General features: G+C 41.6%; 1 protein-coding gene across 4 annotated transcripts in view; it reads right to left on the reverse strand.

The window, feature by feature from the left end:
- The window catches only part of FGF13 (fibroblast growth factor 13), a 352,169-nt gene that overhangs the window by 57,685 nt on the left and 278,522 nt on the right, over positions 1-15,962 (reverse strand). For all 4 annotated transcript variants that reach the window (XM_045030048.1, XM_045030045.1, XM_045030049.1 and 1 more), the window contains one exon: positions 12,996-13,099. In XM_045030048.1, coding sequence (XP_044885983.1) covers positions 12,996-13,099 — 104 coding nt within the window. The remainder of the gene's footprint in view (positions 1-12,995; positions 13,100-15,962) is intronic.

Raw genomic sequence — 15,962 nt, forward strand, 5'->3', positions numbered from 1 at the left:
GTGACTGTCCTGTCCTGTGCCAATCTGTGTCGGCCACAAATTTGTCTCAGCAGTAATTTTATAGTTACCTCCAGACCACTGACAAAAGTGTTGAAGGGTGTTGGACCTCGTAGTGAATGCTGTGGAAGCTAGGGTGACCCGATGTTCTGATTTTATAGGGACAGTCCTGATATTTGGGGATTTTTTTATATGGGCTCTATTACCGCCCACCCCCGTCCCGATTTTTCACACTTCCTATCTGGTCACCCTAGTGGAAGCGCACTAAGATTCAGGCCCGGATCCAGCAACTGACTCTGTGCAGTGGACCCATGCGCTTGTGTAGACTTCAGGGGGAGTCTGCCCGTGTGCAGAAAGTTGCAAGATCAGGGCTTTAGTGTTGGGTGTAGTTCAGAGCATTAGTGGCAGTCTTTACAGTCTTGCCTGGTCCAGAAATGTACTTAGAGAAGAGAGCTTTCTTTCCCTACATCCTACCGTAACAGCAGAGGTCTCCTGGGGTATGTCTGCTCTTGGGACCCAAAGCTCTGCTTTCCCCTCTTTGAAATGGACTCCCCCCGAGCCAGAGTTTGCCAAGCTTCATATCACATTGCAAGGTTCTTCTGTTCGGCACTTCATCAAGCATTAGTTTGTGTTTGCTTCCTATTCTTTTATCTCTGTCTTCATTCAGGCTCAGGGGATGATGTAGGATCATAAGACAGGTTAGCACTGAGCTCTGCGGCTCTTCAAAATTATTGCTCAGTGTTCTGGGACTTTTCTTATAGGCACTCTAAAATAATTAAATGAGACACACTACTACTAACTCTCAGCAAAGAAATATCAGTATTAGCTTGCTTCTCAGTTTGACGGGGAACGCAAATTTGTGAAGTAATTAACTAATGTGCTAGAAATTAGCAATTTGTATAGAATACTTTCAGGTGTTCTGAGTTATAGCTGCAAGAATCTCCATCACAAGAAAAAAGCTTCTGGAAGTATGTAGTCAACATGGCTGCAAATGGAGCAAGGTCCCAGTCCCTCAGTTTAGTATATATTGAAATTATTTAATACAGAGAAGGCTTAAGTATAATTTAAAGCCAAGATTTTCAAAACTGGATACATAAAATGAGGCTCCTAAGTCCATATTTAAGTGCACAAAACCATTTAAATAGTTGGCCTGAGTTTCAGAAGTGCTGAGAACCTAGTAAAGCCGCTGCATGCTCAGCATATTTGATAATCAGGTCTCTGATTTTAGTTACCTACACAAGGATTTAGCAGCCTAATTTTAAGCACCCAGTTTTGAAAATCTTAGCCTATTTCTGTACAAATGAGATAACAGATTCAGCATTCTACCCTGGGTAATCTTCCTACAGTAAAATGGAATCAGCTGAATGGATCTGATTGCATTCAGAGGAATAACCAGCATCATAAAATGGTTTGGGTCAGAAGGGACTGGAAGAGGGTCTAGTTCCTGCAGCATTAATTTAATTATTCCTAAATTTAATTATTCCTAAACCATCCCTGGTAGATATGTACTAAGTGCACTCTTAAATAGCTATCTACAAACTCCATTGGTGCCTTCTCCCGTTGCCTGACTATTCTTTTATAGGCCAAAATCTGTTCAGATTTACATCCCACTAAAATCTGTACATTTAACCTAATTTTCCCCACCAAATTCTATTCTAGGCCTTCTAAAACATGGAAGGTGGGTAGAATTTAACACCATCACACACAAGGGAAGTGGCAACACATAGTATGTATCCAGTCTTTGCTTGTCCATCACAACCAAAAGTCATTGCCTTCTAGAGAAAGGTGCTAGGGAATAGCAAACTGTGCTAAGTGGTAGAGTTTATCAGAGGATTCTTGCTACTCGGATTGCATTGCACAGACAGCATGTTGCTAATTTAACTCACAGTCTTGAATACCAGAGCTTTCCCTATAACTGAGCAACTAGAAATCCTCCAAAAGAGCAGTTGTCAAAAACTACAAATCTCTCGAAGAAAGAATTTCCCATGAAATACATAACATCTTGCACAGTGCTGTTTGCACTGAACTACTTCATAGGAAAGCATAAGCATTGTTAGCTACTGTATAATTCAAAATGAATCCGGTGCATTAAATTCTAGAGATTGCAAAATTATTTAAGCAAATAAATGTGCATCTATAAATGCTTACCTATGGGCACTGAAAATTGCATACTGATGTATAAATGATCTACAACTCTGTCTTAGTTCCATCACAAAAGGTGATGATAATACACCCTTTGCCTCAACATCTCTCTTGCTTGTCTATTTAGACTGTAAACTATCTAGAGCAGAGACTGCTCTTTTTACTATGCTGTCTGATACTACGTTTGCATAGCATCTTGCACAACGCGACCCCAATCTCAATTCTGATCACGAGACAATACACAAATAATGAATAACAGTAACAAAAAGGATGGCAGATCTTGGAGAAACTAGGATACTCAAATTCATGAAACGACGTATGCCAAGTATACATCAGCTAACACAAACCTATATCTTAGAAAGTGACTTAAATGTAAACAAACACATGCATATACATGGGTGCTGTCCAGCCAAAATAAATGACTGAGATTCTTGCTGCAGTACCTCTTTCTCCTAGCCCTCTGTCAAACCACCACATCTCTCGGCAATAATAATCAATTAACAGGAATGATTGCCATTTTTAATGAAGAGGAATTCACTATTCAAAATGGTGCCATCCCAGAATTTAAGATGAACACAAATGAGAAAGCCCTGTTACTATTGCAACAATCCATTAGAAGCTACTAAATCCAATGCCTTCGTCACTAAAAGTGGAGACCTCTACTGCTTAAGCTAAAGAAGCAACTCCATCAGCTGATAGCAACAGTAGTCTCTTATCCTTTTGTGGACCACCACTCCCTGACCCAGTGTTTGATCCTATTGCGTAAACTCTCCTTTTTAAAAAAGGACAATTGATTCTTTACAGTGTCCCAAAAGACAAAACTCAAACAACAGAAACTTTTCATGAACATCAGATAAACTGAATTTGAACTTCATTCTAAGGGGGAGGGAGGTGTGTGCATGTGAGGAAATGAAACTCTTTAAAACTTGTTTGCATAACCCATTTCATACAACTACATTTGATGAAAGCTGATCTTAATATCTTCAGTTGTTAATAGGCAAGAAAATATACAATGCAAATTCATGTACACACATTCATCTGTAATAATATGACCCATTTTAGTGTATTTTCATAGGAACAGGCTGCTTCAGTTAGTTAAACCATAGACTCAGCGTCCCCCAAATGGACTAGCAATGTGGTTCACACATTAATGTACTACAACAAGACATGATTTTCATCATGATACTTGGTTGTCATGACAAAGCTTTAGAGCTCCACAAATGTTGCATTTGAACGAGTAAATGTTGCTTTTGTTATGTGGCTTCGGAAATGTCTGCCTCTTATTTTTGTAAGCAGTTTGCCTAACTCTGCTTCCCTAACGTTTTAATATGGGATGAGCCTGCAATTGCTTTCAGTATTGTTTTGCCTTCTGCCATCAACAGTACGTTACATGCAAGTAAATGAGTGTTTTCTTTGCAGTGTTGTTGTAGCCGTATTGATCTCAGGATATCAGAGAGACAAGGTGGGTGAGCTAATATCTTTTATAGGCCCAACTTCCATTGGTGAGAGAGACGAGCTTTCGAGCTCTCACAGAGCTCTTCTTCAGGTCTGGGAAGGGTACTTAGAGTGTCACAAACCTGCCTTTTTCCTACAGCTGTGGCAGTATTAAATGCCCACTTCACCTTGAATGGGCTCTTACAATATGGCAACTCCTTATGCTAAATGATCTGTTCCATCTTGTATTTAGCTGTGCCGCTCTGAGTACCTTTCCCAGACCTGGACAAAAGCTCTGTGTAGCTTGAAAGCCTGTCTTTTTCACCAACAGAAGTTGATCCAGTAAAATATATTATCTTACTCCCCTTGTCTCTCTAATGAGTGTTTCACACACACATCCACTATATAGGTCGTCTGTGATGGCTGGACCTCTGGCTGTAAACCTGAAGATGCCAATCATGTCCCTTTGAAGCAACAGTCCCATTTATTTCAGTAGGAGCAGGATTGGCCCAAATTTTAAATCTAAGCCCAGATCCAACAATCAGATCTGTGTGGAGAGATATCTGCACCTGTGTGGATCCAACTGAAGGATCGGGGACTTATATAATTTATTTCTAGCTTAGGTTTCAGCTGCGCCTTCCGCTTTATTGCTAAATTGCTAAACACCCAGTTGTGTGTTTTGTCCACCTGTTCCGTCCTGTCTGTCCTTTAGATGGTGAGCTCTCTCTAGCAGGGTCTTTTTTTGTTACAAATTTACACACATTTAGCACAAAAGGGGTGCAAGCCTCGACTAAGGTTCTTAGGGGCTATTCTAATATAAGTAGGGATTAAGTCTCATTTATATTGTTATGGCCAGGTAAAGAGGCATTAAATGAACGTAACTGGAATTTACATCCACTGTGGGTCCCCACGGCAGTTGAGAGGGACTTTCATGTAAATAAGGATCAGGCCTGCATTGTTTTAGTTTTGCAAATGATTTAGTTTTTTGCCTTTGGGTGGCATAGGGATGTGGCCTACTGAACTTTTGGTAGCCCAACAGGATTGGGCCTTTTAAAATTGGTCTTTTGTAATGTCCCTGCTTTTAGATTTTTGGTTTTGAAAACGTACAATGGTGTGAGGCTGTTCCAGAGATCGTTTGATCCATGGTCTTGGACATGACTGCTCAGGGGGAGTTTCTGAACTTACAAGTGGCTTGATTGTGATAGTATTTTTATGTTATATAACATTTTTTCAGGCAATCTAAAGAGGGTCTAAGCATGGAAGAGGGTCTGAAATTGGACCATGGATATCTAATAACTTGTACTAGTGCCAACAGGTGGAAGTCTCCATGTGTACACAAAAGATGAAGCACCTACTTCTCCTCTGTCGCTCACATATCACTCTTGAAACGTCTGTTTTAACAGAGATGTGTGATGTATTAATGCATGGTGGCTGGGAGAATCAGATCAGATGTGTTTGCAAGAGTGCAGCCAGACCCCGTTCTTCATCAGGAGAGTGGATTTATTTCAGTCACTTTGGTTTTGGACTTGCAGTTCCCTCCCTTTCAGAATATTACCTCATTTTTGTCTATTCATTGAGCTTCATAGGTCTCCCAAATGCTTGGTAAATTTTCTAATTTATTAAGACACATGGAGACATTATATTGAAAATTAATGGCTGTTGACGATTTCTGTCCAAATCTTCTTCCTCACATAAATAATTTTTGCTATAGCAAATAGCCAATGGGACTACTTCCTTAGGTAAGGATTACTTCATGAGTGAGCTTTGCAGGATCCAGTCCTAAAACTCAAATATTATGGGGTGGGATATATACAAGAAAGGGTTATGTTCAATTACTATCCTCAGATATGTTTGGCACACCACTAGAGTTATACATTTGAAGGGAAAAATCTCTTCTCTTGGAAATGTGTCTGTTTCACTTACTGGAATTTCTTTGTCTCTGTCCTTTTTCAGATCATTCACTTATTTACTTTGAGCTTTGTGTGCCTTCTGTTAGTGTTAATATGGCTCGGATGGCAGCAGATGCCCCCCTAGGACAGGAGGGTATGAATCCAAGTCTTCATTAGGTTGGGCATACTGGTTTGAATGAATAAGAATTGATGTGAACCTTTGCCCGAAACTTGAACTAAAATCTTTAAAACCTTTCTGGCAAGTCAATAGAATGAACATTTAAGAAAAAGTGTTTTTAATTTTGATTTGCCTCTGTATTTACTGGCTCCATCTGGGACAAGAAATCTAAGTGCTGAAATATGGTAGGCTTTTCCAACCTCACTTGAGACTAAGTACTGGAAGGCTTAAAGGAAGCCTGTTTTGTTTTGTTTTTTGGTTTTTTTTTTGAGATTTCTAGCCCAATTTGGAAAACTCATTAGACAGCTCAGATATGGTTTGGATAAACTTAACTACTTTAGGGAGCTGATTCGAACCAAACTCACAAAACCTTTGAAGTTCACCCATCACTACTTTGCATAGTATCTGGGCTCACACTGACTGGTGACACTACACCACAATTCTAGTGGTTTTGCACAGTCAGAAGTGCCAACCCTTTTTGCTTTGGGAGTGAAGTCAGAGGGCCTGAATTGGCTCACACTTTGATATTAATCAATGGAGTTACACCAAAATCAGTGAGAGGAGAACCAGCCTTCTAAAGTACAGCCCGTTTATTGCTATTCACCTGCAACTCTATTTCTCCCTGGTTTTTAGATTAACAGACCTGTACTCCACCAGTTATTGAGCCTGGTTTGCTTAGTTAGCCACTGAATTGAGATGAGGCAGAAGAACTCAACTTTCACTGCCACTTTAGATAAAATTGCAGAAATGAGAAGGCAGGGGACTTTCGAGGAAAGCAGCAGTGTAGCACTGTAGCCTCCACAGAGCATACAAAATTAAAAGTCCCATATGTTTTACTTACGTAAGCCATCTGCTCTGCTAGAAAAAAAAGCTGTTATGCTAGTATTATAGCCACAGGTAGAGTAAACTCACTGACCTGTTCTAAAATTTGGATTCTTGCATTACTCCTACATTGATTAGTGAAAGAAAGTGCAAAAGAAAAAGTGTTTGTCTTAGTAAAAATTTTACTGGAAAAACTGATCTTTTCCCTTGGTCTGATCCTTTCTCCTTCTAGTGATTTTTTTTCTCTACTCTGCTCCAAATGTCTCTCTCTCACTCTTATTTATTTACTTTAAAGAATTTAGTTACTGACTCAAAGTTGCAAGAAGTTGTTTTAAATGTACCACCCAACAATCTCTTTCTGGTGGATTCTTTTCCAAATTTCGCTCCAGTAACACAGTATTGAGCCATCTTACTTTCTATAACTCATGAACGTTCCCTTGATTTCTGTGAACAGATGTCACTTTAAGAGGATGGTATTCACACATTCTGTGACTGAAGCAGTTGTAAGGTGTTTAACTTCTGCAGGACCCACTCTGTAGCCAAGAGTTTATTACACAGCCACTTTCTCATCATGCCCAGTAACATTGGCTTCTAGTCAAAGAGCCTGATCCTCCAAGGTTCTCAGGATGTGCATCTCCCAGCGGCTGCAGTATGAGATAGGGTGCTCACCCGCACCTTGCTGGATTTGAGAGCTGGCTCAGGAAAGCAGCGAAGCGCCAGGAGTTTCAGTTTATAGAGATTCCTCATGATTCTTCCAGTGAAGGGCAGGACCTCCACTCTACCATCCTTCCCCCTCCTCTCCATGGAAATAGCAGGGCATCGGTCTCCCCACATCTACAGACTCCTTGAATCCACCAGAGGCAAGTAGCTGGTGAGCAGAAGCCTCCCACCTCTCTCACCTCCTGGCACCCATTCACAGCACCTCTCGGGGCTGGTCTACACTGGGGGGAGTATCGATCTAAGAGACGCAACTTCAGTTAAGTGAATAGCGTAGCTGAAGTCGAAGTATCTTAGATCGATTTACCTCAGGTCCTCACGGCACGGGATCGACGTCCGCAGCTCCCGTGTCGACTCCGCTACCGCTGTTCGCTCCGGTGGAGCTCCGGAGTCGACGGGAGCGCGTTCGGGGATCGATATATCGCATCTAGATGAGACGCGATACATCGATTCCCGAAAAATCGATCGCTACCCGCTGATACGGCGGGTAGTCTGGACGTCCCCTCAGCATGCTGCTGGGGACTGCTCCACTCCAGGTAGTATCCCCACTCCAGGAGGCATCCTACCTCATGGAGGGGGGCACCGCACACTATATGGCAGGCTCTGGACCAGACGGCCCATTCTTCCTGAGCAGTGCAGCAACCAGGGGGAGGGAGGGACAAAGGGGGAGGGGACAAAGGCAACTGTAAAGCACTTTTGTGCCTTCCACATTCTTGGTCCAGCCCCTGGCATAAGTTAGAGCAGCCTCGGGGCTCTGAGCATCTTGAGCTGCTGGAAAGACTTTGTCTGTCCAGGCTGGTTTTGTGCCAGCTTAGGAGCCTCCCTATGTTAGGCTAATTCCCCAACGGCCATTTCTACTTCCATTATGGCTCCCTTTCACCATTGGACTGACACAAAGGGGCTGGGCCTTTGCACCGGGGCGGGGGGAGGAATAGCTCAGTGGTTTGAGCAATGGCCTGCTAAACCCAGGGTTGTGAGTTCAATCCTTGAGGGGGCCATCTGGGGCAAAAATTGGTCCTGCTAGTGAAGGCAGGGGACTGGACTCAGTGACCTTTCAAGGTCCCTTCCAGTTCTAGGAGATTGGTATATCTCCTATTATTATTATTAGCACAGTGGCGCAGCTCTGTCCCTGCGGTTAGAATCCAGTCAAGTGCAAGTCCTGCACCAGACAATCAACTCCAAAGAGACTCAATTGTGGTTAGCACTAGGAAGCTGACAGGTGAGCAGTGCTGCCAAACCATGTGAATCTATAGCAGCAGTAATAGCAGTAAGGAAGTCGCATATTTCTCTAGCTAAGAATTAGGTATTATGAAAAGGAAATTTCACTGCTGCAGTCTCGAAGAAGCTATCTTTTAGGAGGCGTTACTGTGTCACAGCCTATTCTGTACTTGAGGATTATTGGTGGAACATGATTTATATTGACATTCAAATTTAACGAGATGAAGGTTTTGATTGTTTCTCATATCTCTAGGTTCATACTATTTCCCTGAGGTGGAAAAATGTTCTTTGCAAGAAATTCATTATGTGCAAATGTCTCTTTTCTCCAGTATATTAAAACCAATTAAAAAAATCATTCTAAGAATGTAATCACATTTCATTTCTGTTGGCCATAATCAACATGAATGCATTAGATCATATTTACTTGCAGTGCAGTTACCGTACCTATGTGTATGATGATCTATGTAAAATATGTAGGATATGGTAGATAGATGCTATGTACAGGTAAATTATAAATCAATTGGTGCGCTATGAATTATTTCAAAGTGTTTCTATTAAATGCATTAAAAGAAACTCATGTTAATTCTCCATTAAGGATGTGCTGTTATATCAAATAGTCAGGAAATGCTGAAGTCAAACACCTTACAGCAGGGATGTTACCTCAATTGTACATCCTGGTACACCCAACAAAACAAACATGAAGAACACTATATTAGCCCATCACCTACCAACACCCTACAACCATCCTGCAAGGTGCTGAGCCTTCCATTCCCAGGAGACACAGTGACGGTCGAGGGCACCAAATATCTCATAGGAGGTGATAAGGGGCCCATGACGTGTACAGCCCTAGGTTGCCTCAAGCCTTTTTATGGGAAAGGCTCACACTTAATGAGCTGCCCACACCTGGGTATGGTCCCTCCTAGCTCTGCATGGCTGGAATTTTTTAAAAGGCAGGATCGTGCACACTGTGGAGCAGCTTGAGCCTCCATCAGGAATTCTGGCGGAGCCCTGCACCAAACCCATGGCTGGCACTGAAAACATGGGCCCCGACGAGCAAGAACCACTTACTTGGGTTGCATATGGAAATGAATGTGTTCACACAGCCGTTATGAGGAAAAGACACGGTTGTCCACAAAACTGCAACATACTTTATAGAATGTGAAATAAAGACTCTAGCAAACAATAGTCACTTGATATTTAAATTCACAAGCTCCAAGCTCATAACATACTACAACTTATCTTACAACGATGGAGAGGCAGACTGCAGGTTTCTCTATATTGTCAACAACGCACCACTCTCCCACAAATCACGGGAACATGAAAAACCCCAGGCTTGGATTTTGGCTGACGATTCTGCTACTTGGAATGAGAAGGAAACCTGCATTTTACTGTCCTCCCTGAAATGGCTTTTAAAACACTGGTGTCATGGCTCAGTGGAAATCCTTGACTGCTGGATTATCATTTTGAATTTGGAGTGCTTTGGTGGTGGGGAGGGAATAATGTTTTCAGCGTTCCTGCACTACGTCGCACTCTTTGAGCTGAGCAAACACATGCCTCTCCTTTTATGAACCTCGATCAGCTGCTGCTTTGTGCTGCTGGGAGCCATCTCAGCTCAGCCCCAGTCACTTTCAGAGGGCAGAGGAACACCCCACGACTCAACTTCTGACAAATGCATACCTGAAAGTATTTTTTACGCTTTCATTCAAGAAGACAAAAGCATGCAAGGAATCCACAGGGCAAAGAGGCTCAAAGAACTGGAGTTTGGCACATGCTGTGGTCAGTCACAGTAAAAAAATAAATAAATAAAAATCAAAAACTGCTACTGCACAAAAATAGCTGGGCTTGATTCATCAGGCTGTTAGACCAGGATCACACTGGTGTAAGGCCACTGAAATCAAATTATACCAGCAGAAAATTGGTGTAACACAAGGTGAATCAAGCCCACTGCTTTTATCTTCCACTGGCACATGAGTATCAGCTTGGAAAGGGGCCATTACAGCTTCAAATACCTTTTGATAAGATCTCTCAAAATAAAATCTTAAGGGTATGATCATCCTTGGAGATGCACTCACACCACTGCCATTGGCTTCAATGGGAAACCAGAGAGAGAACAGGGATTTGAAACCCAGCACTTTTCTGTCATACGGCAAAAAAAATTCTCTCCAGTGTGAATTAATAGATGTGGTGGAATAAGGATAGGATGAAGGGTGATATCAGAAATGCACCATGTAAAATACTGTGAAGGTTTCCTTTTGTATTTATCATTTTCAGTCTCACTAGCCTGCCTACAGCATGTGCGCACACTTATGTATATATTTTAACCAACTATCATTCTTTTTAGCTGAGTCAATCTCTTGTCCCTGAGGAGCTTTTATAATTACATTAGAGGCGTCTTTTTTGCTGTAACTTACAGACGTGACAAACGATCTTGAAAAGTCTGACACTCAACCATGGATATCTGCTATCTACAGACTTATCACACAAGGTAGATTCCCTCATGGTGCAAATCTACCTCAGTCATGATTTCAAATCAGTGGCTCAGAAGGAAACAATTCTCTTGTCTCAGTTAAAGATCATAGTCCTAAAACCTCATCAGACTGAAAGCTAGACCCAGTAATTGCTACACAACAGACCACAGATGGAGCTAAACAAACCATCAAACTGGAACAAGAAATAAACTTCGCATTAACCCTGACAATAACTGGTTAATGGTAGAAAAGTATTTTCTTGAAATGCAAAATAGTCAGAAAAAACCAAGTCAGCTTGATTGCCACAGAACTCATCAGTACAGAACAGACCACACAGAATTGAAATACAACATGAAGAGAATTTCAGCCAACAGCTGAAAAGAAACCAAAGTTTGAGTCAGTTTTGATAGTGGTTAGCGCAAGGTATTGGCCTCGGAGACTCAGGACTCCTGGTTTCTAGACCCAAATGTCAGAGTGCCTCTGTGTGACCCTGGGAAAAGCACTTTACCTTGCTGAGTCTTACTTTATCTCTTTATAAAACATTGATGATGTTTACCTACCTCTCAGTGGGGTAAAAATTAATTGGCCTGATCCAACACCCATAGAAGTAAATGGCAGGTCTTTCCATTGGCTTCCATTAATGGGCTTTGGATTAGGACCAGTGTTTGTAAAGTGCTTTGTACATTGCAGCTGAAAGGTACTATACAGTGCCAAACCTGGCAAATCAATTATTACTAACAATTCTCCACAGAGGGCAGTGCCAGGTCTGATGAACTGGCAGAGCAAGTTAACAGGCCGTTTGTTTGGTCTACGGACTACTGCTTTCCAAACCAGTCTGCAAACCTTGGCAATACAGTTTCAAGCATAGTTCTGCAAGTTGTGAGTGCCTGTCTGAGGTTGTTTCAGTCCCAGTAGAGCTAGAAAGAGATGATCATGACCTAGGCCACCATCTTCTCTTTCAATATTAAATGACACCATCAATGCTAATGTCATTTCCCTCTAAACACAGTGTAGCTATATAGTTACAGGTAACTATAATGAGAAGAAATTAGGGAACAGAAAACATGAACTTCTATTTCCCCCCGAATGTGTTTGCTTTGGGAATTCAACAGTGCTTTGGGGCAGGTATAAATCAGTGCAGCTCTTTTGAACTCAGTTGAGCTGTGTCCTGAGAACCTAGCCCAAAGGAGAGAGTCATTTTCACAGCTTCCCATGTAGTCAGTCGGTCTGTCCCTTGCTGAAGGGAACAGTGCAAACAACACGGGAGCAGAAAACCACTGAAAATAATATGCAGGAACTGTAATTCTGGGCACCCTTTTTCCAGGTCAAGCAAGGAGGCCCCTGACTTCCTCCCGTCCGCTCTAGGACTATATGGATGGGGACATGATTAAACCCTTGTCTTTTCTTTCAAGAAAAGAAAGTTCCAAACATTTAAAATAAAAATCAGAAATGAAAGCAGACACGTTAAGAACGAGTGCGGAAATTCTCAGTGGAAAAATACAGCAGTGTTAAATGGCTGTTAGACATCTATGACTTTGTATTTTAAAATGTGCGTTCATGGCATAATAATACTACCAGCAAGAAGGGGTGGCCCAGTTGGGATTCAAATATAAGCAAATATTGCTTCCAATAATCTAACCGATGGGGTCTTTGGTATAACAACTAATGGGAGAATACAATAATACCATGAGCTAATTTTACAATGGCATGAGCCATTAGGACCACCGACATGTTTCAGGCCTGTCTCTAGTCGTGATGTCCACCCTTAACGGACTTGTTCAGACTCTCACCATACATGAGACAAGGGGTAAAGTGACATCTCACAGCAAACATAAAGGAAATGTTTGGTTTACTCACACATAGCACAAAGCAATAGTTTAAAGTGATCTCCACAGCTGTATTTTCTTACAAAGTGGGGAGTGAGGTTCGGGTGATCACTTTTTTCTTATAAAAGACACAGAGATTTTATTCCAGAAACTGCTTTGCATTCATTGCAGAAAAGTGTAATGCTCAAAATCCAAGACATCACCTGTGTATTACATTTCAAATCACGCGAATGTTCCCATCGATATGAATTAGAATCAGGGTCACTGAACTTTAAATCAGAAAAAAATGAAAGTGGTTACTTACTGATGTGTATAGGTATCCTTCACTGTTCATTGCCAAATACAATTTTGTTTGAACCCCTTGAATAGCCACCACTCGTAAGCCCACGGGTATGAGGTTAAACAAAGCTAGGAGAGAAAAGGATACAAATAGCAAAGTTAATCTTTTCAAATAATTATATGAGATAGATGAGTAACGTATAACCATTACAACTATTCACAGTGGCTCTGGTCCTGCAAACACTTAATTCTAATACTTAGCTCTTATCTAGTGCTTGCCATCAGCAGCTCTCAAAGCACATTACAAAGGTAATCAGTATTGTTATCCCCATTTTGCAGATGGAGAAACTGAGGCACTGAGCGGTGATATGACCTGCTCAAGGTCACCCAGAAGGTCCAGAGACAGAGCCAATGAATAGAACCAAAGATCTTCTGAGTGGCAAGACTGTGCTCTAACCACTAGGCCACACAGCTTCCCATTATAGTAGTCATTCCATTCGCTTCAGTAACTGATCTGCATATTGCCCTCAGTCGCTCTCCTCACAACGGTAATGCTGCACTTGGTAATAAGTGTCTTCAGGATTGGGCCCAAACATCGTACTTTCAAAATTAAACTGCTTTTAATTCTCTGCTAACATTTCTCCTCAGAATAATCAATAATATTTTCAAGATTTACAGCCAGAGAGGCCTATATTTTAATAATGCTGAAGTTGGTATGTAGACTGGCAAATTAAAGAAATAAGCAGAGCTCAGCCTTGGCTCAATTTTTTGCTACTGTTGTTTGGCAGAGGAATTTTACCACTGTTTGAACCAAGTATTTTGTATCGGCAATTCCTGCTGTAGGATTAAAAAGAAATGGGGTAAAGACGGGTTATGAAAAACGACAGGAGCTGATACCATAATCCATAGAGTCTCCTTTAGACTGTGGCATTAACGCAGGGTTAGAACGACATAATGCCATATTGAATTTTATTTACAATGTTTCTTTACATGGCTGTAAAACTCCAATCTGCTCCAATCTGCTGGAAGGAATCTGAATTTTGGTATTTATGGTCATTGTCTGAGGGTAATTTAAAACCAAACCACCAATTTTAAATAAATTATTGGTTTATTTACAAAGGTAGAAGCAAAAAAAAAAAGAACAGTTTTAAATTCCCTTTCAGCCTGACAATCCCCAAATGTCATTTGCAGCCTACCAGTGTTTAATACAGACCCTCAATTCTGGGAATGTATCAATAAGACTTATGGAAAACAGCAAATTTTAAAATGTCCTTCTTAAAGGAGGGAGCGTCTAGGGTTTAAAAAAGGGACTGGAGATCACAGGCCAAATTCTTTACTGGTGTAAATAGGCAGAGCACCATTGATTTTAAAGGAATGTCTCCCATTTATACCAGAGAGAATCTGGCCCCAAGACTTTTGGGTTCTCTTCCTCCCTTTGTCACACACTCTCTGTTTGACCTTGAAACATTAAGAGTTCCACGCCCCGCTTTCCTGATCTGTACATTGTGCATAAATACTAGTGCGAGTGGAACTTTTTAGGATGAAAACATTTTTCATAGGAAAATGGGATTTCTGTCAAAAACACAATTTTTAATGACCAAATTATTTTTCAACAAAAGTATTTGGATTTTCAGAATTTCCCCCCCCCACACACTTTTTAAGGAACTGAAGACTTTTAGATTTCAGTAAACACATAGTTTTTAGTTTTAGGCTTCTACAAAGTAGCAAAATTTTTCACTGACATTTTAAACATTTGTTTGCAGGGGAAAAAAAGATAGAAATAATTTAGTGCCCAGCTCTAATAGTCACTTTACAAGAGAGATGTGAGGATTCCTGACTTGCAGCCAGATTTTCAGAAGACCTCACCACATTAGAGACACCCAATTCTTATTCAAGTAGAGGCAGCATAGTTTAGGCCAGTGATACTCAGACGTCAGTGGTCCTGGAGCCAAATTAGCAATCAACTTTACCCACAACAACCAGAATGGTGTGAATTCATTGCTCCATTTACCAGAGTACTATATATTCATACTGAAACAGTATGACAGGCAGTACTTAGTTTATATATATAATTCTCACCGCAAAATGACTGACCAAGTATTTGCATTTTATCAACTACAATTGGTTGATAATACAGGAAAAGCCTCCTGATTGGTTAATAGCTTAGATTGGTTAATAAATAAATCACACCGTGTTTTAATATCATGTGCTGCAAACAGCTGCAGGAGACCCATTAACGAGCCACTTGTGGCTTTGGAGCGTCAGTCTGAGTATCGCTGGTTTAGGCTTTCACGTCCCTAAAGCACTTTGAGAACGTCTTATGAGGGTGCAAACCGCAGCATTGTTAGAAGTTTTGCTGGCAGAGCATGGCCGCACAAGCGTACAGTGGTCAGCTGGTGCTGCTGAGACTCAGGAAGTTTAGATGGTCATGGCTGAAACTCAAAGAAAAGGGCTGAAGAGCCAGTGGTTCTCCTTCCCCAGTATTGCCCCTCACCTCTGCTCTGCCAATAAAAATGGAACAAACCACATTTTGAAACTCGCTCTTCCACTGACGCTCTTCTTTCTAGTGCCGTCAGCCTGCAGTCTGAGTCAGGATTTTCACCGGGAAGCTGTGTATACGGACTCCATGGTAAATGCTGGAGTGTCAATGGATCTGCTAAGGACATTTCTTCTGGTGCAGGACAAACCTGCCTAGGATGAGCTAGTTCACAGATTTAAAAGGCGAGGGATGGCTTTCAGAGTAAGTCATCCTGCTGCGCATGGCAAAGGGAGAATGGGCCGAGTGCCATGTGGTGTGTATTTTGCCAGAGGAAGCCTACACTCTGCTGTTTCCCTGAGTCACAAAGCATACATGCCCCCCCAGAAACTGGCATGCACTGGCAGCACACACATAGGCTCCCATGAGGCTGCCGGCCACACCTCCTTGGGGTCTGCTGTGTGAGCTAGTACGTCAGCACATGCTACAGAGTTATCCTGACTCCCATGTTATACA

Source organism: Mauremys mutica, chromosome 9 (assembly GCF_020497125.1).
Source record: "Mauremys mutica isolate MM-2020 ecotype Southern chromosome 9, ASM2049712v1, whole genome shotgun sequence".
Classification (NCBI taxonomy): Eukaryota; Metazoa; Chordata; order Testudines; family Geoemydidae; genus Mauremys; species Mauremys mutica.